The 24,944-nt window shown below is 39.1% G+C and overlaps 1 protein-coding gene across 1 annotated transcript in view; it reads right to left on the minus strand.

Annotated features, from left to right (window-relative positions):
* Nucleotides 1-24,944, minus strand: part of COL28A1 (collagen type XXVIII alpha 1 chain) — a 183,145-nt gene that overhangs the window by 95,347 nt on the left and 62,854 nt on the right. Inside the window, exons 17-21 of the mRNA XM_065938605.1 lie at nucleotides 21,398-21,466; nucleotides 18,584-18,652; nucleotides 9,722-9,793; nucleotides 8,895-8,963; nucleotides 5,818-5,889 (exon numbers count right to left, since the gene is read on the minus strand). Of these exons, the coding sequence (XP_065794677.1) occupies nucleotides 5,818-5,889; nucleotides 8,895-8,963; nucleotides 9,722-9,793; nucleotides 18,584-18,652; nucleotides 21,398-21,466 (351 nt within the window). The remainder of the gene's footprint in view (nucleotides 1-5,817; nucleotides 5,890-8,894; nucleotides 8,964-9,721; nucleotides 9,794-18,583; nucleotides 18,653-21,397; nucleotides 21,467-24,944) is intronic.

Raw genomic sequence — 24,944 nt, forward strand, 5'->3', positions numbered from 1 at the left:
TGAAGAGTTTCTATTGATAGATCAGCTGTTATCCTTATGGGAATCCCCTTGTGTGTTATTTGTTGTTTTTCCCTTGCTGCTTTTAATATTTGATCTTTGTGTTTGATCTTTGTTAATTTGATTAATTTGTGTCTTGGGGTGTTTCACCTTGGGTTTATCCTGTTTGGGACTCTCTGGGTTTCTTGAACTTGGGTGACTATTTCCTTCCCCACTTAAGGAAAGTTTTCAACTATTATCTCCTCAAGTATTTTCTCATGGCCTTTCTTTTTGTCTTCTTCTTCTGGGACTCCTATGATTCGAATGTTGGGGCGTTTAACATTGTTGCAGAGGTCTCTGAGGTTGTCCTCATTTCTTTTAATTCTTTTTTCTTTTTTCCTCTCTGTTTTATTTATTTCTACCATTCTATCTTCTACCTCACTAATCCTATCTTCTGCCTCCATTATTCTACTGTTGGTTCCCTCCAGAGTGTTTTTGATCTCATTTTTTGCATTATTCATTATATATTGACTCTTTTTTATTTCTTCTAGGTCCTTGTTAAACATTTCTTGCATCTTCTTGATCCTTGTTTCCAGGCTATTTATCTGTAACTCCATTTTGCTTTCAAGATTTTGGATCATTTTCACTGTCATTATTTGGAATTCTTTATCAGGTAGATTCCCTGTCTCCTCCTCTTTTGTTTGGTTTGGTGGGCATTTATCCTGTTCCTTTACCTGCTGGGTGTTTCTCTGCCTTTTCATCTTGTTTACATTGCTGTGTTTGGGGTGGCCTTTCTGTATTCTGGCAGTTTGTGGTTTCTCTTTATTGTGGAGTTCCTCACTGTGGGTGGGGTTGGACATGTGGCTTGTCAAGGTTTCCTGGTTAGGGAAGCTTGTGTCGGAGTTCTGGTGGGTGGAGCTGGATCTCTTCTCTCTGGAGTGCAATGGAGTGCCCAGTAATGAGTTTTGAGATGTCAGTGGGTTTGGTGTGACTTTGGGCAGCCTGTATATTGAAGCTCAGGGCTATGTTCCTGTGTAGCTGGAGAATGTGTGTGGTATGTCTCGCTCTGGAGCTTGCTGACCCTTGGGTGGTGCTTGGTTTCAGTGTAGGCATGGAGGCGTTTGATGAGCTTCTATCGATTAATGTTCCCTGGAGTCAGGGGCTCTCTGGTGTTCTCAGGATCTGGACTTAAGCCTCCTGCCTCTGGTTTTCAGTCTTATTCTTACAGTAGCCTCAAGGCTTCTCCATCTATACAGCACCGATGATAAAACATCTAGGTTAAAGATGAAACGTTTCTCCACAGTGAGGGACACCCGGAGAGGTTCACAGAGTTAGTTACATGGAGAAGAGAAGAGGGAGGAGGGAGATAGAGGTGCCCAGGAGGAGAAGACGGGGAATCAAAAGGGGAGAGAGAGATCAGGCCAGTAATCAGGTCCCTAAGTGTTCTCCACAGCCCAGAACACACACAGAGATTCACAGAGTTGGGTAGAGAAGAGAAGGAGGAGGGAGAAGACAGAGGCGGCCTGGTGGAGAAAAAGGAGTGTCCAGAGGGGGAGAGAGCAATCAAGCCAGTAATCTCGCTCCCAGGTAAAAATGGGTACTGAAGATTGGGTTCTTAAAGGTACAAAATTGATAACAAATACCAAAAAGCAAAGATTAAAAATCTAGAGTAGAGGTTAGACTCTCAAGCATACAATATTGAAGGAAAAAACAAAGTCACAAAATTTATGAAATATATATATATGAAGTTTGCTTCAAAAATTGGGTCTTTTTTTTTTTGCAAAGTAATAGTAGGTTATAAAAATGAAAATTAAAGGAGTAATAGAGGACTTAAATATTTTTTAATTTTAATTTAAAAAATGATAATAGTAAATATATATCTAGGACTTTCTCTGCTGTTGTTGTAGACAGTGTGGGGTCAGTTCATTTTCAGATAGTTCCTTGATCGAGCTTACACTTTCCCTTCCTATGTAGTCGGTGGTAACTGCAGAGTTTTAATCTGTTGCACCTGTCACTTCCAAAGCTGTTCCCTGTGTTTATTTTAGCTGCTTCTGTTTGCTGGTCTCTTCAGTGTCTGATTTCCGCCCTGACACAAGGGGGCGGTGGTGGTCACTTTTTTAGGCTCGCGTGTTCAGTCGTGCTGTCGGGAGGGAGGAGCACTGCAAGCATGTCACCGGCGTGTGTGGAGAGCACTCGCAGTGTCTGGGCCACACTGGGTTTGCCCGCTCACAGCGTGTGTGCTTTCCCCGTCTACACTGCTCAGGCTCCAGCTTGCTCTGCCGGGAACTGTCTGAGGCCGGCCCTGGGTTTTGTGCACTTCCCAGGTCTAAGCCGCTCAGGTTCAGGTTCTCGGGTACTCCACAAAGGCGCAGACTTGAGTGGGCCTGTGTTTTGTACCCTTCCCAGGTCTGAGCAGCTCAGGTGGCCAGGTGTTTGGCCAGCGCGGTCGCTGCAACTTATCCCTTCCCCTGTCCTAGCCGCTGGGTTTTCTGGGTGTACAAGGAGCACACCTTCTCAGGTGTGCCGTGTGTCTCTTCTGGGGAGCTGATCTCTGGCTGCAACCCTCCCGGCGGATGTCAACCATCCAGAATCCCAAGAAGTCTTGGTTAACAACGAAGCCTGCTTGCAGTTTGGTAAATGATGCCTCTCTAGGGACATGATTGCCCGCTTCGGGCTCTGGCTGCCCAGGCCTCCCTATCTCCGGCAGGGGATGGGCCAGTCCGCAGCCGGCTAGCTCTGCTCAGTCCTTTGTTCTGTGAGCGGGCCTGGCGGTGTGGTTAGGGCTTTTTGCGGGATAGCTATCCCACAGTCTACGTTGCTATCTCTAGTTAGTTCCCTCAGATTGCCCTCAGGCCATTCAGGCCCGGTCCTTGGTCCTTACCCTAAGTAATGCAGTCCATGCCTCCCTGTCCAGTCCCCGCTTGCTAGTGGCAGATGCGAGCGTCTGCACTGCTTCTCCGCTGGGAGTTGCCTTTAGGCACATCATCTGTGGGTTTTAATTATTTGTTTGTTTTTCCTCCTGGTTATGTTGCCCTCTGAGATTCCAAGGCTCACCACAGATTCGCCGGTGAGAGTGTTTCCTGGTGTTTGGAAACCTCTCTTTTTTAAGACTCCCTTCCCGGGACGGATCTCCATCCCTACCTCTTTTGTCTCTCTTTTTATCTTTTATGTTTTCTCCTACCTCCTTTCGAAGACAATGGGCTGCCTTTCTGGGTGCCTGATGTCCTCTGCCAGCATTCAGAAGTTGTTTTGTGGAATTTGCTCAGCGTTCCAATGTTCTTTTGATGAATTTGTGGGGGAGAAAGTGGTCTCCCCATCCTATTCCTCCAAGATCTTAGGACCGACACCCCCCCCCCCCTCACTGTTCTGATCACCCATATGACCAATGGGCTGAACACACTGGCCTGCTGAGGCCAGATAATGCCAAGCCATGTATGTGCCAGTCCTCAATCCAAACCTGTACGTCAGTGGTACAGGACATGGCCAGGACTCTGGCAACAGATAACCACCCTATTCAGTCCTGGAGCAACGGGATAAGACATTAACCTGTTAAAATTTTCACTAAAACCAAGTTAAGGGAAATTATGCATCTAGATTTAATTTATTCTACTTTTTTTTAAATAAAAAGAAGCCAATTATTTTTAAATTTGTTTAATGTTTTGTTGAAGTATAGTTGATTTACAGTGTTGTGCCGATCTCTGCTGTACCGCGAAGTGACTCACTTATCCCCATATAGAGGTTCTTTTCTTATATTCTTTTCCATTATGGTTTATCACAGGATATTGGATATATTAATAGTTCCCTGAACTATACAGTAGGACCTTGTTGTTCATCCACTCTATATGTAATAGTTTTCATCTGTTCATCCCAAACTCTCAATCTATCCCTCTCCACCCCTCTCCCCCTTAACAACCATGCCTGTCCTCTATGTCTGTGAGTCTGTTTCTGTTTTATAGACAGGTTCATTTGTGCCATATTTTAGATTTAGCATATAAGTGATATATGGTTTTGATCTTTGTGACTTACTTCACTTAGGATGATAATCTCTAGATCTATCCATGTTGCTGCGAATGACATTATTTCATTCTTTTTTATGGCTGAGGAGTATTCCATTGTACATTTATACCACATCTTCTTCCATCAGTCTGCTGATGGACATTTAGATTATTTCCATGTTTGGTCTATTGTAAATAGTGGTGCTATGAACATAGGGGTGCATGTATCTTTTTGAATCACAGTTTTGTTCAGGTATATGCCCAGAAATGTGATTGCTGGATCTTATGGTAGTTCTGTTTTTAGTTTTCTGAGGAAATTCTACCCTGTTTTCCATAGTGACTGCAGCAGCTTCCATTCCCACTGAGAGTGTAGGAGGGTTCCCTTTTCTTCACCCTCTCCAGCATTTGTTATTTGTAGACTTTTTAATGATGACCATTCTGACTGGTGTGATGTGGTACCTCAGTATAGTTTTGATTTGCATTTCTGTGATAATTAGTAATGCTGAGCATCTTTTCAAGTGCCTACTGGTCATCCATATGTCTAAAGAAGCCAATTACTTTTAAATATAAAATCGTATACATAGAAAGTACACAAATTCTTTTAAAGACCCTAATTAAAGTGTGAGTATGTTTTACAATATGGTAATTCTTTATCAGGAAAAGCTTTATTTCAAAATGCAATAAAATATTCATGTTGAGTGAGTATAACTAAGACATGAAGAGTAATCACTGTAGTTAACACAACACATTTCCTATATAATGGCTTTTCTCATCATGTGCTCTTTGAACTTCCTGCAGCAGGAGGTACTTATTTAGGAAATACAGATTCCTGGGTCCCACCTACATACTAAATCCAGATTTCTTGTCATGGCACCATGAAATATGACTTTGTAACAAGCTCCCAGGCAATAATGATGACATGGAAGTTTAAGAATCACTGGCATATAGGGGATGCTTTGCTTTGTATCTGCTCATATCTTATTGGTAGCCTGTTTGTTTTAAAGTTGTTCTTTAATCCTCTGGTCCTTAAACATACTTTTTGTTTCTTTCTTACGATTAGCATCTTCCTGGAGGCCTGAACCCTCTCAGGTGTGCAATTTTTGTTTCCTGACGCATCCAGATGACCTCAATATTCTCTCCTGCTAAGTCAGGACACGTGCCTATTTGCTTGCTTCACATTTTCCTTACTTTTTCCTCAGCACCCTGTCTTAGGCAGTTTATCAGGACATATACGCCCTACTTTCCATTTCACTGTACTGATTTTTTCCTCTCTGAATAATTCCATGCGATGAACACTAACAATGTACCTAGAACCATGATAAGTGCTTTATTCACTCCTTATAGTCATCACAACAACCCTGTGAAATAGTCACTATTACCATGATTATTTCCATGATTAAAGTGACTGACCTCCAAAAGTTCTGGGGTGCAGCAGGATGAGAATCCCCATCTCATGCCTTCTGAAGCCCCACCCTACATCCTTACCACATCGCCTCTCAGCTGGGGACGTTTTTGTCCTTGTTCAGCAAAGAGAGATGATAGAGAATTGGTATCGCCTATGGTCTTAATGTATCCCAACTATGGAATATTTGGTTTTAATAAAGAGCACTGACACAGAAATTCTCTCCTAGCAGCATCAATATTCCAATGAAGATTACATGTTTTATACAATCTCTTTATCCCATTTTGTAATGGTCTGGAATAGTATGTTTTCTAAAGCCTTTTTCATTTTGAAGGCTCTGGTTTTGTATTTCTTAAGAAGGAAACAGTAGAGATCTAAGATTCCATTAAATCTGGACACACGAATGATCTCCCTAAAGCATAAATGAGAATTTAAGATACATACCTTTGGCCCTCCAGGCCCCTGAGACCCCCTCTGTCCTTGACTTCCTTTGCTCCCTTTCTTTCCTTCATCTCCCTGACAAAAAGAAATGATAAAAATAGTTGTTTTATAATATATCCACCTCCTTCTTATAGCAACTACATCATGGCCAGACTCTGAGTGCATACCAACTTCAAAGTCATGTTCCCCAAGCCCAGCTCAGCTGCACAGGCTCTGTCAATGTTCTTGTGCAGATTACATGACTTCAAAATTGTCCAGACTGCACCATTTACTCAGCATGATTTAACGCTTCCTAAACTCTATGTTCAGTATCTTTCCTTGGAGACTTTGATTTGACTTTACAATTCCTTTGCCCTCTTGGTCTATTTAAGTAGTGGTTCTGAGACAGTCACAGTCTCAAAGAAGAAAGCCATCTATGCTTTTCCATGCTGTTTTTCAGGGTCTGTGCTATTTCAGTTTTGAAACATAAAATGAGACATTTAAAAAATTAACCCTGGTTCTTCCTCCATGGAGTTTAATTCTTTCTGCCCAAGGAGGCCAATAATTCAATTGGTAGAAAGATGAGTGAGCATTAACCTGGTGCAGAGCTACAAATTGCCTCGTGTTACCCAGCAGGGTTGTGTACACCAGTGCTCCCTGCCAAAGAATTTTATTACCTTCAACCAGAAGCCTCAGAGCATCCCAGAACTATCCTTACCCTAGGGCTCAACTGCAAGGCACCATGGCTAAGCATGTGCACAGCCCAACAAAAGAATTCCTTGGGGTGTCTAGCTGAAAGCATTAGTCACTCAATTGTGTCCGACTCTTTGTGATCCCATGGGCTGTAGCCCACCAGGTTCCTCTATCCAACGGATTTTTCAGGCAAGAATACTGGAGTGAGTAGCTATTCCCATCTCCAGGGGATCTTATGGACCCAAGAATTGAACTTGGGTCTCCTGCATTGCCAGCAGATTCTTTACCGTGAGGCTGTCCAATATTTATGACATAAATGACTATACCACCATTTCCAAACCTGAACATGCATAAGAATCACCTGGAGAGTTCTGGGCCCCCCATCCAGAGTTTCTTATTTACTAGGTCTGTAGTGGAGCCCAATAATTTACATTTCTGACACATTCCCAGGTGACGCTGACAGTGCTGTTCCAGGGGCTGCACCCTGAGAACCACTGGCCTATACCGAGGGCATCAGCAATGCAGACACTCCACTAAGAAGAGCCACCTACAGAATCCACAAACATGCAGACAGCTCCCTAGTACCCATACTGATGGAGAGCCGTGATGGCAGATAATTTAAAAAACTGTTGAATATCCAAGTATCACTTATCATGTCATTATCATCTGCCAATAGCATCGAAATCTACCCCAGCTATTTAGGTTCTCCCCTTCACTACCATTTTTAACTTATTGACCTAAATGATCCCGGAAACCAACAGCAGTGTGTGTGTGTGTGTGTGTGTGTGTGTTTAGTCACTCAGTCATGTCTGACTCTTTGCGACCCCATGGACTGCAGCCTGCCAGGCTCCTCTGTCTATGCAGATTCTCCAGGCCAGAATCCTGGAGTGGGTTGCCATGCCCTCCTCCAGGGGATCTTCCCAACCCAGGGATCAAACCCAGGTCTCCCACATTGCAGGTGGATTCTTGACTATCTGAGCCATCAGGGAAACCCAGATCCACCTAAATGTAATAAAGTGCCAGCACTGCACACTGCCTACTTCAATACGTAACATATTCCCACCTACCACTCTTCTCCAGTATATAGCTTTCCAGAAGCACCATATCACCTCAACACCAGAAATCCAGTTAGCGCATATTTTCCTTGCTCTGCTGGTGTATTTGGCACCACCCATTGCTTTCTTCTTGAAGCCCTTTCTCCTTGGTTCCCCTAACATGGTACTCTGTTATTCAGCCTGTCTTCATGCTGTACGGAATGCTCTCTTTCCAGCTGCTGTAAAACGCAGGACTCCAACCTTAGCTCTCTCTCTCAGAGTTGTCTTCATCCCCACAGCTTCAATTATTAGCTCAAAGGGTCTATTTCCCAAAAGTATATTCAAGGAAACATTAGTCCTCCTGAATGTTAATAGGCAATCATTTCTAAAAGTATTTTTTGCATGATGTTAAAAAGGAATTCTCTATGCATGTTTCTACTCCCTGCTGCCCACTGTGCCCCCCCCCCCGCCCCCGCAAAAAAACAGATCTCATAGTCTGGTTAGTCAGTTTTAAATTTTAAATGTTTGGAATGCTACAAATACATTTATATTTCAAATTCTCATGTTTAAGTCTAATGACTCAATTTTAGCCAATATTTTTCGTAATACATAGACATCTAAGCTATCAATTACTATTTTAATAGAATTAAAAATAGAATACCAGTAGTTATATGGATTTTATTTTTACTTTACTCATATATAATTCTTCAGGATATTTATATGGGCATTGATGACTGCACTTGAGAACTGTAGTAATATCTGACACCTTAGAGGTTGTAGGTTATGGTCTTATTGATGAATTTGGGTATTTTCATCTTGACATATAAAGATATTATTTAACAAGCATTTCTAAAATGTGTTAAATAAATCTATGCCATGTTGTGAAAGTGCCACTTCATAGGTTATATTTCTTACTACCCTATGAGATTTTATAAATATTTGAAAAAACATTATGGACTTTGATGTATCAAGGATGTATCTCAAGTTCTTTTCCCTTACTATGTGTTTGTTTTTTATTTTTTTTTATTTTTTTTTTTTTTTTTAATATTATTTTATTAGTTGGAGGCCAATCACTTTACAACATTTCAGTGGGGTGTTTGTTTTTTAAATGTTAACGTGCCTGTTTATTAAGAAAACATGTGTTGAACTCTTCCTATATGCTTGGTTTTGTGACAGATGTCAGGAAAATGGAAATAAATAATACATACTTGCTGTCTACAAAAGCTCAAAAGCTAGTGTCCATAATTTTAAGCCAGAAGTAAACATCTTTGACATAGCAAAAATAACATCAAATTTCTCCTAAGTTGGCTTCTTATCATCAAGACCAGAACTCAGGCAGTTTGCTTCCATCCCCTACCACTGTGGGTTCCATACCTTGAGGCCAGGCTGTCCTTTCCCAGGTGGTCCTTCAGGGCCTCTTGCCCCTGGAAGCCCTGCTTCTCCCTAGAGAAAATGATACCAATGTCTTAGCTGATCCTCCATAGCCAATATGGATACACCCGCCTTGTCTCTTCTTACAGCCAACAGTCTCTGCTTGGATCCTCCAGTACAGAAGTACAAAAGACCTTCACTCTAGTCTCAAAATTAATTTGGAAGTTTACCAACATGAATAAATTAATACCAAACTTCAGTTTAGCTCAGAGCAGCTGAAATATCATGAAAAAGTCCAATTTCCCAGCCAGTTGCCAAAGCAATAAGCTCACTTTCTTTTGGCTCTTCATTCACATTCAGTGGTTTGTTTTTTGAAAAAACAAGAAAGACCTTCGCCTTACCATCTGCTGTTTTTCACTACTTATATTGAAAAATGAGTATTTCAAATGTCAACTCAAAATATTTCAGGAAATCTTTATAATGGCCTTACTTCCTGAATACATTTACAGACTTTCCTTTTTGGAGGAGAGGAAAAGAGCCTTTTTCTCAAAGTTTAAATAAAATTGCTTTCTAGGAATCCCAAAGGGAGTAGGTCACTGGAACACCATGGCCAAAATGCCAGAGAAAAGGCAGAGGTCGTAAGATACCTACTCAGGCTTTGAATTGGTGCTCTTTTATCTGAACTAAGTGAAAAAGGAAATTTAGAGTTGTGGGATTTTATTTTCTTAAAGAGACTGAGTTTGTCCTGAATGGTTTCATTTGAGCTCTTGCAGGGCCAAGATGTATGTGGTTTAATAGTTTTATTCCAATAACATGGAAAACAGTGTTACCTTCTTCCCCGCAGCTCCATCTTCTCCTGGCACTCCTGGCTGTCCTGGGAGCCCTGTTGAGCCTGGCTCCCCCTGGTGGATGAGGAGAGATTTTTATTTCCCAGAAGCTCACATTTATCATGGAACCTCACTTTAAGGTACTCGCAGTGGGATGCATCTTATTATAATATCTGAGAAAAGCCTAGGAGCAGGGAAATCTGAATAGGAATTAACAGTCATTAACCTACTTGACCTTCGGTGAGTTACTTAACATCTCCAGATCTCAGTTTTGGATTATGTTGTTTATTATGGGTTGAACTGTGACCAGCTCCCTCCCCCAAAAGATATGTTGAAGTCCTAAACCTTGGCACCAGTGAATGGACCTTATTTGGTAACACAGTTGAGATGAGGTCATTATTGTGGGTCCTAATCCAGTGTGACTAGTGTCCTTATAAGAGGAAAATATAATGTGAAGACAGACATGTAGGGAGAACCCCATGTGACAAGAGAGCCAAGAGTAATGTAGCTACAAGCCAAGGAATGCCAGGGATTGGCCACCACCAGAAGCTAAGAGGCAGAGGAAAATTGTCCCTGATAGGTTTTGGAGGAAGTGTGACCCTGCAGACACCTTGATTTTTTACTTTCAGCCTCTAGAACCGTGAGAAAATAAATTTCTGTTATGTTAAGCCACACAGTTTGTGCTAATTTGTGACAGCAGCCCTAAAAAAACTAATATAAAAATGAGATGAAATAATTGAGACCCAAACATTGCTTCCAACTGTAAAATTCAATTATTATACCCACCTTCAAGTCAATTTATAATTTAAGTCCTTTAAAGTGTTCTGAGAAAACACATGCTACTATCAAACAGTATATCGCCGTCCTTTGTTGTTGTTTAGTCATGTCTGACTCTTTTGCAGCACCATGGACTGTAGCCCACCAGGCTCCTCTGTCCATGGGATTCTCCAGGCAAGAGCACTGGAGTTGGTTGCCATTTCCTTCTCCAGGGAAATGTGTCCTTACTGCATTTATTAAGAGCAAAAAATATTGAAAATAATGGAAAATCATTTCAACTAAACTCAACTTTAAAAACTAGTGAAAAAAGCACAGTGAACCTAAAAGTAAATAGTAGTGGTAGTCACTCAGTCACCTCCAACTCTTCTGACCCCATGGACTGTAGCCCACCAGGCTCCTCTGTCCATGGGATTCTCCAGGCAAGAATACTGGAGTAGGTGGCCATTTCCTTCTCCAAAAGTAAATAGTGAAAGTGAAAGTTAAGTCACTCAGTCATGTCCAACTTTTTGTGACACTGTGGACTGTAGCCCACCAGGCTCCTCTGTCCATGGGATTCTCCAGGCAAGAACACTGGAGTAGGCGGCCGTTTCCTTCTCCAAAAGTAAATAGTGAAAGTGAAAGTTAAGTTGCTCAGTCGTGTCCAACTCTTCTGACCCCATGGACTGTAGCCCACCAGGCTCCTCTGTCCATGGGATTCTCCAGGCAAGAATACTGGAGTAGGTTGCCATTTTCCTTCTCCAGGGGATCTTCTTAACCCAGAGATTGAACCCAGGTTTCCTGCATTGCAGGCAGACGCTTTAACCTCTGAGTCAATCCTCTTCCCCAAAATAGTAAATAGTAGGATACAATAAAAATGACAGAAAATCATAAACTTACTAGCAAAAAGCAAGAAGAGTAACAAAATTAAAAGGTAATAAAAACTTAAAAATACTAAGAAAATAAATAAACGTCTAACTGTAATGATAAATATTTGCAAAAGAAAAGGCATAAAAAAAAACAGTATTAGGAATGAAAGGTGAATCTATAGACATAGTAAAATTTTTTAATTATAGAAAATTTCTGTGATAATCTCAAACAAATATATTGGAAACATTAATACATGGATAGTCTTTAAGAAAAATATAAATTACATAAATGGCATAAGAAGGAATGGACAAGCTAAATAAATCAATGCAATTAAATAATTTCAGTCAGTAACTGCAAGTCTGGAACTTCCTCTCCCTCCAGGATCACAGGCTTAGTTGACCTTCCAGTCAAACCTTACCATATTTTTAAACGTCTTAAGAACAGATATCCCCTCTATTGTTTCTAAAACATAGAAAAAGAGGGAACGCTATCCAATTTATTTTATGAGGCTAATAAAATTTTGATTTAAAAAACCATACAAGATAAGAAAACTAAATTATAGACCAGTCTACCTAAGAAAAACATTCCAACTTAAGGTTCTCAAGTAAATGTAAGAATGTGTGTGTGTGTGTGTGTGTGTGTGAGTTGCTCAGTCATGTCCAACTGTTTGTGACCCCATGAACGGTAGCCTGCCAGGCCTCTCTGTCCATGGATTCTCCAGGCAAGAATACTGGAGTGGGTTGCCATTCTCTTCTCCAGGGAATCTTTCCAACTCAGGGGTTGAACCCAGGTCTCCTGCATTGCAGGTGTATACTTTACCATCTGAGCCACCAGGGAAGCCTTGGAGAGACAGGAACTAGATTTAACTTCCCACCTGATGCAACTAAAAAAGCAATAACAAAATATATGAAACAATGACATTCATGCTTCCGTTTCCCAAGTTTACTATCCGGATAAAGTTTCCAGGCCATTGTTCAGGGAGAAAGAATCCAGGGCAAGTCCAGAAGTCTCTCTAATTTAAGGAGACAAATGTGGGAGTCTGGGCAAGCCAAGATATCAGAAATTCACAAAATAGATTACCAGAGAGGAGGGAGTGATGTGAAGAGAATGATGAAGATCTACGGCACATCCCCCTTGAGTATTTAGGTGAATAGTGTTCAATATAGAGTGAAGAAATTACCCTAGGCCATGAAAACAACCACTTGAAAGGATCAGAGAACTGATAGCAGGAAAGATAGGGTGCCTGCTCCCAGTGGCAAGAAAAAACTTCACAGTGCTGAGGGCATAGATGAGTTCTTAAAAGAGTATTGCCTTCGTAGTGGGGGAAAATTAGCCCCAGACTAGATACTGCTCCTGTCCTACCTAATAAATCTTAAAAGCAAGACCAGAATGTTCAAACTGTTTTCAAGTAATGTAGAAGCATTTAAGAAAAGAAGCTCAAAAATATTTATAGGAATACAAAAAATATCTAGCACCTAAAAAGGTAAAATTCACAATGTTTGGCAGATAATCAAAAGCTATTGAGGATTCAGACAAGCTGCAGAAACATGATGCAGGTGATAGAATTTATGGATAACATTAAGACAGTTATGATACTGCATTCCATATGATCAGGAAACTAAAGGAAAATTAAAACTTGTTAACAGGCATGAAAGATATTGGAGGATACAACTTGAACTTCTAGAGTTGAAAAGTGCAAAGTATGAGATAAAAATACACCAGATAAGGTGGGAGGGGGGATCAGGGTGGGGAATACATGTAAATCCATGGCTGATTCATGTCAATGTATGACAAAAACCACTACAATATTGTAAAGTAATTAGCCTCCAACTAATAAAAATAAATGGAAAAAAAAAATAAAAAATAAAAATAAATTTTTTAAAAAAAGGAAAAAAAAATACACCAGATAGAATTAAAAGCAGATTAGACATCACAGAAGAAAAGATTAACAAACTGAAAGATATAGCAATAAACTCTACTCAAAATGAAACAGTGGGAGGCGGGTTTGGGATGGGGGGACACAGGTACACCCGTGACTGATTCATGTCAATGTATGATAAAAACCACCACAATATTTTAATTAGCCTCCAATTAAAATAAATTAATTAATTAAAAAAACAAAGACAAAAAGAAACATAAAGAAAATGGACTGAATGAGAATAAGCAGAGCATCAGAGAACTGTGAGAAAACTTCGAGCCTTCAAATTTAAGTGGGAGTTTCCTAGCTAAAGGTTGAGGGTGGGAAATATTTCAAGAAGTGCTAACCTAATATTTTCCAAATTTCATGAAGTCGATAGCTCAAAGATCCAAGAAGAACAGTGGAATTCAAACATAAGAAATATAAAGAAAATTGAATTAAGGCACATTAGAATCGCATGACTCAAAGCCAGTGATACAGAGAAAAATCTCAAAAGTAGCCAGAGAAAATAGACATTACGGAGAAGGCAATGGTAGCCCACTTCAGTACTCTTGCCTGGAAAATCCCATGGATGGAGGAGCCTGGTAGGCTGCAGTCCATGGGGTCACAAAGAGTAGGACAGGACTGAGCGACTTCACTTTCACTTTTCACTTTCATTCATTGGAGAAGGAAATAGCAACCCACTCCAGTCTTCTTGCCTGGAGAATCCCAGGGACGGGGAGCCTGGTGGGCTGCCGTCTATGGGGTCGCACAGAGTCGGACACGATTGAAGCGACTTAGCAGCAGCAGCAGTGAGAAAAATGTATAGATTACAACAGATTTCTTATCAGAAATACTGCAAGTGAGAAGACAGTGGACCAACATGAAAATACTGGGGAAAAAAAGAGAGACTTTCCTGGTGGTCCAGTGGCAAAAACTCTAAGCTCCCATGCAGGGAGCTTAATTCCTGGCTTAATTCCTGGTCAGGAAACTAGATCCCACAGGCTGCAACTAAGACCTGGTACAGCCAAATAAATAATTATATATAAAAAAAATTTTTTTTAAGAAAAAGCCATCAGTATAGAATTCTATACCCAGTGAAAATAGACAGAATACAGACTCTTTTGGAAACCAATTTAACAATTATTTGAAAAGCTAAATAGATACTTATCATATGACCCAGCTATTTCACTCCTAGGTTTTTACCCCCCAAAAAAGGAAAACATATATCTATACAAAGACATGTACATAAATATTCATAAGAGCTTTATCTATAATAAAGAGCTGGAGAAAACCGAATTGTCACTAAGAGGTGAATGGATGACCAAACTGCGTATATACATACAATGGAGTTCTATTCAGCAATAAACAGTAACAAATTATTATATATGTTAAACACAGATTTCAAAATAACTTCCTGAGTGAAAAAAGATTGGAAAAAAGTATATAGTAAATTATGCTACTTATATGAAATTCTAGGAAATGTAAACTAATCTCTGATAACAGAAAGCAGAAATCAGTGATTACCAGATGATAGGAAAGCAGATCTACAGAAAACAGATCAATAAAGATAAGAGACATTAGGGAGAAATGAATGGATGATATTACAAATAAATACATAATAATTTGGGGGGTGATAGATGCTTTTATCATCCTCAAGAACATATATATCTAGATATACATACACACACCTATGTCAAAACTTACCAAATTGTACACTTCAGTCATGTGCTTTTATTGTATATTAGTCATGCAATAAATATAATTATTTCAAGTGGGTGCACAAATCCTGAATAAAAGATTAATCAATTGAATTATTGTTATTAAAAATATACATCATAATCAATTGAGTTTATCTCAAAGAATGTTAGGATGTTTCGACATCTCAAAAATCTTGAAATGTAATATTAACAAATTAAAAGAGAACGATAATATGATTATCTTAGTAGATGCAAAATCTGGTAAAATCCAATACTCACTTATGACTAGTAAGCAAATTTTGGTACAATTGAAATAGAGAATCGCCTTAACCTAATAGTATCTGTCAAAAACCTACAGCAAATGTCACATTTAAAAGTGAAATTTTAGGAGCACATCCACTTCCTTTAAATATTGCATTGGGGATCCTAGCAGTGTAAAATGGTAAAAAGTGAATAAGAAAAAGAACTGGAAAGGAATAGGCATAATTGTTTGTATTTTTAGACAATATGCCTATGTTCACAAGGAGTAAAAAAGCAAGAGACTTTACAATTAGAAATAAAAAATTATATTGAGTGAGTGGATACAAAAATCAATATAGCAAAATAAGACAATAATAAGACAGTACTTTCCCTATAGACACATTACAGTTAATTGAAAAGTACAAAAAAAGGAAACAATTCACAATCATAAAAATTTACGCAAGGTGCCTTTTTAACTAAAAAAAGTAGAAGATGTTTATGGATAAAATGAAAACTATTTTTGTGAAAAAGTAGAGAGTTTTACTCTGTGGTTTGAAAGACTCAATGTTTAATCTGAAGTTTCAGTTCAATTTCAAAAACTCGAATGGAATATTTTATCAAATTTGACAAGCCATTTCTAAAATGTATATGTTAGAACCAAGAACAGCCAGGGAAGAAGATGAGAGTATTTTCCCTATGGATGATAAAGCATTATAAATCTGTCATAATCCAGACACAGAGATAGTAGCACTGAGAGATATTAATAGGCAAATGGAGTGGCATAGATCAGTAGCATCACTCAGGCACTGATACTCACACATATAGAAATTTGATACATAGCATTGGAGGTATTACAAGTCAGCATGGCAATTTAATAACTGATGCTAAGATATATGGTTATCATATAGGGAAAAATAGATTCCTTACCTTGCCCTAGCCACAAAAATAAATTCCAAGTGTATTAAAGACGTAAATTTTAAAAAGTAAAACACCAACATTTTCAAAAGAAAATATGTTAAAACATATTACAACTTTGGGTTCAAAAAATGTTTTAAAATAATATTCCAAAAACTCAAACCATAAAGGAATAGAAATACATCAAAATCGAAAACTTCTATGCAGTGAAAAGCACTCTAAGTAAAGTGAAAAAGATAAGCTGTATCTTAAGCTATGAGAGGAATATTCAATATCCAAAAAGTCAGTATCTACAGGAATTTATTAAAAAGAAAGTAAGGTCCATTAAGCAGTCAAAACAGTTCAGTTAGTTATCAGGGAATAAGAACTGAACCAATGAGATGTATTTTTTTACACATTTCACACTGGCAAGAATGTAGCAAAAAGGGCATTGCTATCTGTTGCTGGAAGGAGGGTAAACTGGTTCCAACACTGTGCCCATTGTTTCTTTGGGGCAGGATTTTCACAATACGAAAATTGAAAAGTTGTATACGCTGTGATCTTCCAGTTCACAGCAATCTGTCATCTACTGATAGGAGAGATTTATATCCTTACACAAGACAAAACCCAGAGAATGCTTATGGCAGCATTATTGGCAAATGCACAAAATAGAAAGTAATTTAAACGTCTATCAGTAATGAAGTATTCTCATGCAGTGTAGTATCATAAAGCCATTAAACTGAATCAAAGGCATATAAAAGCACAACACATAAGGCTGAATATAAATATATTGCCAAATGATATATTATGTAAAGTTCAAGAATACAAAAAAGCAATATATGGCTTATGAATAAAATTGTGGGAGAATCATATAAAATTTGGAAGAATGATAAACAATAATTCATGGTAATGATTACGTCTGGAGAGGGAAAGGGGGACACCAGAATTGGGGAGCACAGAGACCTTCAGCTATATCTACAATACTTCTTTAAAACATTTTAGAATACATGTGGCAAAATGTTGATATTTGATAAAGCTGGGTTGTGGAATACATGGATGTTCTTTGTTATTCTCTACAGTAGTGAGTATATTTTAAGTATTTCATTTTTTAAAATGAGAGAAGCTTAAGATTATATATCTATTTAGTGCAAGATTGGGATTTGAATTCAGGTAGTCTAAGTGCCTCATAGTCTTGCTACCCTATATGGCCCCTCTGAAATTGGCATTAAATGACATAATATGTATATATACACATATATACTATAGACATGTATAGACATAAATGTATATATATGTATATAGATATATACGTACATGGCGTATTTAGTACTTAGCACATTATGTGACAAAGCCAGACCATTCAGCAAATGGCAGCTATTATCACTATATTAGTATATTTTTTGTCTCTTGCAATTATATGTTTATGTATATGAAACTTGTATATATTTGTCTTAGACTGTATCTTACATATTATTTTAATACCCAAACTCTCCTAAGAATCATGACTGTGACTTCAGAACAATGATGAATTTTAATCCTCAGCATGGCTTGCCAGATTCTAGATGCCTTCAGAATGAGTTCTAGAAATTGTGAAGGGTAAAACAAGGATTCATTTATTATTCAACAGTACTTATTGAGTACCTATTGTGTCCCTCAAACTGAGGATTCAGTAATAAAGAAGAAAAGGAAACAGTCTCTGCCCCAGTGGAATAGCACTGTTCAATGGAAATATAAAGCAGGCCATATATGTAATTATAATTTTATTAATAGCCACATTTACAACTTTAAAAGAAAGAGATAAAGACAATTCTAATAATATATTTTATTTAATACATCTGAAATTTTGTCACTTCAACATGTACTCCATATACAAATATATTGATCATATAGTTTACATTCATTTTTTGTACCAAGCTTTGTAATCCAGAGTGTAGAGTACCTTTGTGGTACCCTCAGTTCATACCAGTCACATATCAAGTATTCAGTAATGCCATGTGGCAAGTGCCTGCCATTTCTAGAGGGCAGTGCATTTCTAGAGGGTGTAGTACAATGGAGAGTGATTCAAAAAACATGCAAGTTAAGTGGTAAAATCAAGGGAACAAACAGTGTGCTTTTAAATAACTGGGTAACAATAGTGGGGTGAACATACTTTAGGTTTAGTAAATGAATTTTGAGGAAGTATCTTTTGAGTTGAGACCTGAAGAATGAGAAGGAGCCAGCCACAAAACAAGAGAAGGGAAGTAAGCTTTACTGAAATTCTACTAAACTTTTATAATATGGCAGGCAGCAATGTCCTTAAAGAATCACTCTGAAAGTGGTGAAAGAGGACCTCTAATGCTAATAAATTAATAATAGAAACATAGTTGTATTAAAATAAACAAATATTTTGATTCTTCTTAAACCATATGACTTGAGCATCAGACTCTTTTCTGAATAAGTAATCTCCTCTGGATATAAATGAAGCTTTACATAATATGACATAAATACCTCCGACTAGCTTAGACAACTCACCTTTGGACCTTGTACTCCAAGTCCCACTGGTCCTCTAGGTCCGGTAGGGCCCATCTGGCCAACTTCTCCCTAGTGAGGAAAGAGTATTTAAAGAGTATTTGACTCTGGCACCAAAATAAAAATAACATATACCTACCTTTGATCTCCTAAGAGCAAAACATATCAGGAAAATAAGATAAACCTGAGTTTCATAGGCTCCATTCCCATATGTGTGTATATGCATTTATCTATTCAAATACAGATATATTTCAGGCAAATATATATATGTACATATATATGTATATATGGTCTGATTTAAAAGACAGGCTGTGCATAATACTCAAAATTGACTTTGAGTCCCCAAGAAGGGCACCTGGAAAAGATCGGCAGTTATAACCCACAGCAACTACAGTTGACACGAGAGACCAAGATCACAGCTGATCGAAAGCAGTATCGTAACCAGAGAGAACAACCTGAGCTTTCACTATTGAGCTCAAATCAGAAATTTCAAGGACAGTCACTGTATTCTATTGAGCTGCTTCTCACAGGGGACTCTCAAAGGAATCTACTGAAAGGAAGGTACTCTCAGAGAAGTGAAGTGGAAGTCGCTCAGTCGTGTCCGACTCTTTACGACCCCATAGACTATACAGTCCATGGATTCTCCAGCCCAGAATACTGGAGTGGGTAGCCTTTCCCCTCTCCAGGGGATCTTCCTGACCCAGGGATTGAACTCAGGTCTCCCACATTGCAGGCAGATTCTTTACCAGCTGAGCCACAAGGGAAACACTCAGAGAAGTGTTTATTTAATAATGCTTAGTGATTCTTTGAGAAGGAAATGGAAACCCACTCCAGCATTCTTGCCTGGAGAATCCCAGGGATGGGGTCGCACAGAGTTGGACACGACTGAAGTGATTTAGCAGGAGCAGGAGCAGTGATTCTTTGAATCAACATTAGGGACAGCTGGTTAAACAGTGTCATGCCTCTCCCCAAAGGATAAATAATTTAAAAGATAAATTGCCTCCACGTTCATAGAAAACTTTTATTGGCTAGGTTATTTCCAACTCCATATCTTTAAACATTTTGGTTGTTGGACCTACTGTGGTGTCATTGGTGAGAATAAAAACTAGCCAACCCACAGTAACCTCTACTGATATTACTGCTTGAGTTGCTCGAATAGGGTCTCACAAGTAAAAGTAATAAAAACAATAAATTAAGATGTGTAAGTATAGCTACCTCCTCGGTAGCCACCGGTTCCACATTTGTGGATTTGAAAGAGTCCCCATAAAATTAAGTCCATCTGCTGAGTTTGTGATTAACCTCTCTATCCAAAACTTTATTCCCTTTCTTGTCTGCCCTGTTCCCATTAGGATTAAGAAGTGTCAAAGAAAAGGGGGGATTGGAACTGAGCAGGACCCTGTGGACCCCTCCTAGGTTCAAAGCTCCTGCATTTCCCCCACTTTTTGTTTGTAGATAAAGACTTGAGTCTCCTAGGCCTTCCCTAAGTTCCAAAAAGCAGGCACAGGCAGTTACTAATTAGGGAAGTGAAGGAATGCAGAAACAAAGGAAAACCAGTTAAACAAGAAAAGTAGTGACAATAGTTGAGTGATAAAGCAGTTCCTTCTCTTTAGGAACTTTAGGTCTTAAGGACTGACATAACAATCTGATGGATATCTCTGAGTTGTTCTTTAAGAACTAAGATCCGCCTCCATCACCTGCCTCTTGCTTGTAGAAGCTAAGCATCTCTGACTCCATAGTGTACCTATCTGTTCTTTTGCTTTAATCGCTGAGTCATGAGCCTCTGCTCAGGTCTGCATGTAGACTTGTTAATTACTAAAGGGGTTCTGCTTGCAGGTTACAGGTTGTGCAAACTTACCTCATATGATATAACAAAGTATGAACAAAAATAACAATTGTCTTGTCAAGATTTATAGGAACATCAGGACCAGACTCAGGTCAACTGACCAAGAACAAAATGTTATCACAACTCTCCTTGGACCCTCACTGTGGTCGTCCTTCTCTTCTTGATCTTAACCCCTTCCAGCTTTCCCCTTCCTTAGCAATAAAGAAGTTTGAATTCTATCCCAAATTAGGATGGTTCTTTAGAACATTAGTGCACCATCTTCTCAGTTTGTTTGCTTTCTGAAAAAAGTTGTTCCTCTCCCCAACACTGTGCCTCTTGGCTTATTGGCCCTTCATGCAGCAAGTGGTATGAGCTTGGACTCTGCTACAGTTTAACCAAACTTGGCTGGAAAATACTCAGGAAAGAAATTTCAAAAATTTCCAAAAGCAAAACCTGAATTTGCCACATGCCAGCAACTACATGCTTTGTAACATTTACAATGTATTTAGTATTAGAAGATGTCTAGAGATGATTTTTTGTTCACATGTTGGAGAAGGAAATGGCAACCCACTCCAGTGTTCTTGCCTGGAGAATCCCAGGGACAGGGAGCCTGGTGGGCTGCCTTCTATGGAGTCACACAGAGTTGGACATGACTGAAGCAACTTAGCAGCAGCAGAGATGATTTTTAAAATACAGGGAGATATGACTAGATTAAGGGACTGGAGCATCCTAAGATTTTAGTATGGGGAAGGGAGTGGGAATCCTAGAATCAGCCTTCCAGTGGATGCCAGGAGACAAATGTGAAAGCTTCTAAGAACATATGGAACGCACATTACATTTTCTAAACCATTAGGAATATCAGTAGCATTTTGCATTAAATAGAGATCTCTGATATTGAAGTTCATCCCCTTTGCTGCCATCCAAATGCATTGGCCACTGACCAGAAAGCAACAGTTAGAAAATAGATTAAACTCTTCTCTCATTTAGAAAGTTACCTTGGGACCAGGTGAGCCTTGTCCTGGGGGCCCCTGTGGACCAGGTGGGCCAATAGGACCTTGGATTCCCTTTAAAATAAAATTTAAAGAATAATATTAGTGAAATTAAGAAGGAATTTAAGCAAGAGAAGTTTCAAATCCTCTGAAGTAAAAGTTCAGTTCGCATCCCATAGTCAATTACTTGTACTCAATTAATACTTATTGAATGGGTGGCTGAGGCTGCTAGTGGAACCATAATATGCAATCCTACCATTTTTCCATAGTAAGAGTAATTTTCACTAGCCTGCATTTCTGCTTAGAGTAAAAACCACCTTTCCTAATCCCTGTTGCAGCGGATATTGCCTGTATTGTATCCAATGGGATGTGAATGAGGATATTTGTGCAATTTCTGCTTCACACTAAAGGAAGGATATGCTTCTGCATCCCTGTTCCCCTCCCCCTTGCTGAAGTGAAGACACAGTACCTGCCTATCCTGGATCAGGTGGATGGGGAAAGCACTCTTGGAATGTCAAACTAACAAGAAAGAAGAAGCCAGAACCTCTGAAGACCCTAACGAACAGAGACAACACACCAACTTGGAGTTTTAAACAGGAGAAATGCAGTTTCATCTTATTAACCTATTTCACCTCCCAGTCACATACAGGCAAACCTGTATCCTAGCTGTACCAAGTGATATCTATCATGATGTGAAATTAAAAATTTGACCTAGGCTCTAAGAAGCAAAAGTCTGCAAACACCAAACTGAAGAATGTTCTAATACTTGCCTCTCATTCAGATTGTGGGTATAAAAAAGGAGAAGATACAGGATTTAATAAGGTCTTCTCCAGAGAAAACAATCTCCTAAAGTGTTTTCTTTGGAGAAAATGGGGAGAAGTTTACCACATTATAGAAAGGGAACATCAATGAAACCACTGGGAGACCTTGATTTTTGTTTCTGGAACACAATGGACCAGTGTCTGACTTGTACGGAAGAAAGCTAAAATATGCTCTGATAGCTGAGAGAGGGCTGGGGTGGGGTGAACCTGTGCACCCAGAGTTTCCCAGTGCAAAGGCCGTGCAAGCTTTTTTTCCTGTGGACTATATGTACTCTAGATTCCTAGAGTTGGCCTGGAACTGCTTTGATTTCTGTCCAAGAGGACCTGGAAGAATAATGGAACTCCAGCTGAGAGAGTTCATATAGGGTAAATATATTCCCAGAAAAGCAGAGGCTGATGGGGAGAAACAGCTGGAGGAAAAGAGTCCTTTGTCAGTGTCCAGGAGGGGCAGTGCAGAACCCCACCAGGAAGAATGTCAGCATCAAACATCTGTCAAGACCAGAAGACACAGAGCCATCTGACAACAGACCAGCCAAGAAAGAACCTCCATGCCCTTCCCGCCTGATCCCATCCTCCCATCCTTGATTCGGCCTGGGAGGGATCGGAAGTACATTCCATCCTGTGGACCACAAGCTCATACAAAATGAATGAAGACTAAAAGGAAAATTCATACACTGACTAAATAGTTTGTATTACACAATTAAAACTGACTTGAAACTTAGAGGTAATCCTATGTATGTGTAGTCACTCAGTTGTGTCTGACTCTTTGGGGGCCCCATGGACTGTAGCCCACCAGTCTCCTCTGTCCATGGGATTTTCCAGGCAAGAATACTGGAGTGGTTAGTCATCTCCATCTTCAGGGAATCTTCCCAACCCAGGGGTCGAACCTGCAGCTCCTGCCACATCTCCTTCATTGGAGACAGATTCTTTTACCCTGAGTCACCATGGAAGCCTCTAGAGGTAATTCTATAACTTACTGTTATCTCGAAGTGATATGAAAGTCTGTAGCCTGCTGGTAATTTTTTTTTCTGTGGTGGGAAAAAGAAAAAACTTTCCCCACTGAACAAAAATTTAAAGGGATGATGAAAGAAAAACTAAGACTGTTTTATTTATCCCCCACAGGTCACAATTATGCAAATAATGGTTGCAAATACATGATAATTTTATTACAAATGTGATCCTATTGTCTCCAGCTAGATGATACATCTGCTTGTTCATTTTTAAAGTACAGATATCATTCCCTTTTTCTCTGGTTGATGAAGATGAAGCACTTTGAACAATTTAAGAAAGCTAAGGTTCAGTATTTATGTTGAACCATTATAAGAAGGGAATCCCTCCTGACTTTTACAACAGTCTACGAGTACCACGTGAGGATCCAAAAAATTAAAAGGATATCGCATACAGTTATATACACATGTATGTGTGGTTATTTACATTTCACTTTATTTTATAAGATATTTGAAGTAGTCAAGCCTCCAAATATTTAATGAAAATCTGCAGAGGCCATTTGAGAAAGATTGTAAACGTGGTGCTGGAAACAGAAGTTCCCCCAGAAACAGATGAGTGGGAAATTAATGTCTGTAAGAAAAACGAGAAGATTTAACAATAACAGTAATTCAATGGCTAAGCATGTTATATGAAGGATAAGAAGAAAAATGGGTAACCGCCTGTGCAGAGGTTAAATTTAAATAGAATATAAATCCTTTGTCTTAAAAGGGTACACAAGTGTTTTGCTTGTTCAGTTTACAAATGACACACTGCATTCAATTTCCTACCCAGTAGGAGTCAGCTCCATACAGTCACATACAGCTTGGAAGGTTTTTACTCTTGGAAAAGAAAAGAGGGTGAGAAAGCAAAAGAAGTCGAAGAGGTGTGTGTTTTTTTGTTTTTTCTTTTCAAGCTGTAGAACAGCTTCCACTGAGAAACAGCATCTGAAAAGTCTTGGCTTTCTGTGAACCTCATTTTCAGCGACACAATGGTGACTCAGCGCCAGGAACAGCACAAAACCCAGGATGTAACAGCACTGCCACTTCCAGGATCAGGAACTAGCTGAAGCTACTTTGCTGAAACTAGCAAAGAAAACCACAAAGCCAGAGAATGCCTGGTGGCGTAGTCAAACCATGATCCTTGTGTAGTCCAAAGCCAACAGCTCTTAATTGTTATCTAAATATTTATATACAGATTTATCTTGGCTTCTCCTGCATCGTAATCCTCCCGATATATTACACTAGGACCTCTACCAAGGGGAACGAAATAGAAAAAGGAGTAATATCCACCTTGGCTGTTGCTTGAATTAACAACAAAAAATACTGATTAATTAGCATATAATTAGAAATAAACTCAGAGTTTATGTCAACAATGAGATTCTGAATTATCTCCTTTTTTTATTCTTCTCTCCCTATTCTAGATAAATGTTCGTTGTTCAGTCGTGTCCAGCTCTGCAACCCCATGGACTGTAGCCCACCAGGTTCCTCTATCCATGAAATTCTCCAGGCAAGAATACTGGAGTGGGTAACCATTCCGTTCTTCAGGAGATCTTCCCAATCCAGGGATAAAACCTGGGTCTCCCACATTGCAGGCAGATTCTTTACCGTTTGAGCCACCCATCCTAGATAAAGGAAGTACTATTTGTTCACTAGGCAATGGAATAATTCAAACCATAATCATAAATTTTAAACTTTTTGCCACTTTCTACACAAGAGGACATTCAAAATAAATTTGGATTTGTTGGT

Source organism: Muntiacus reevesi, chromosome 6 (genome assembly GCF_963930625.1).
Source record: "Muntiacus reevesi chromosome 6, mMunRee1.1, whole genome shotgun sequence".
Classification (NCBI taxonomy): domain Eukaryota; kingdom Metazoa; phylum Chordata; class Mammalia; order Artiodactyla; family Cervidae; genus Muntiacus; species Muntiacus reevesi.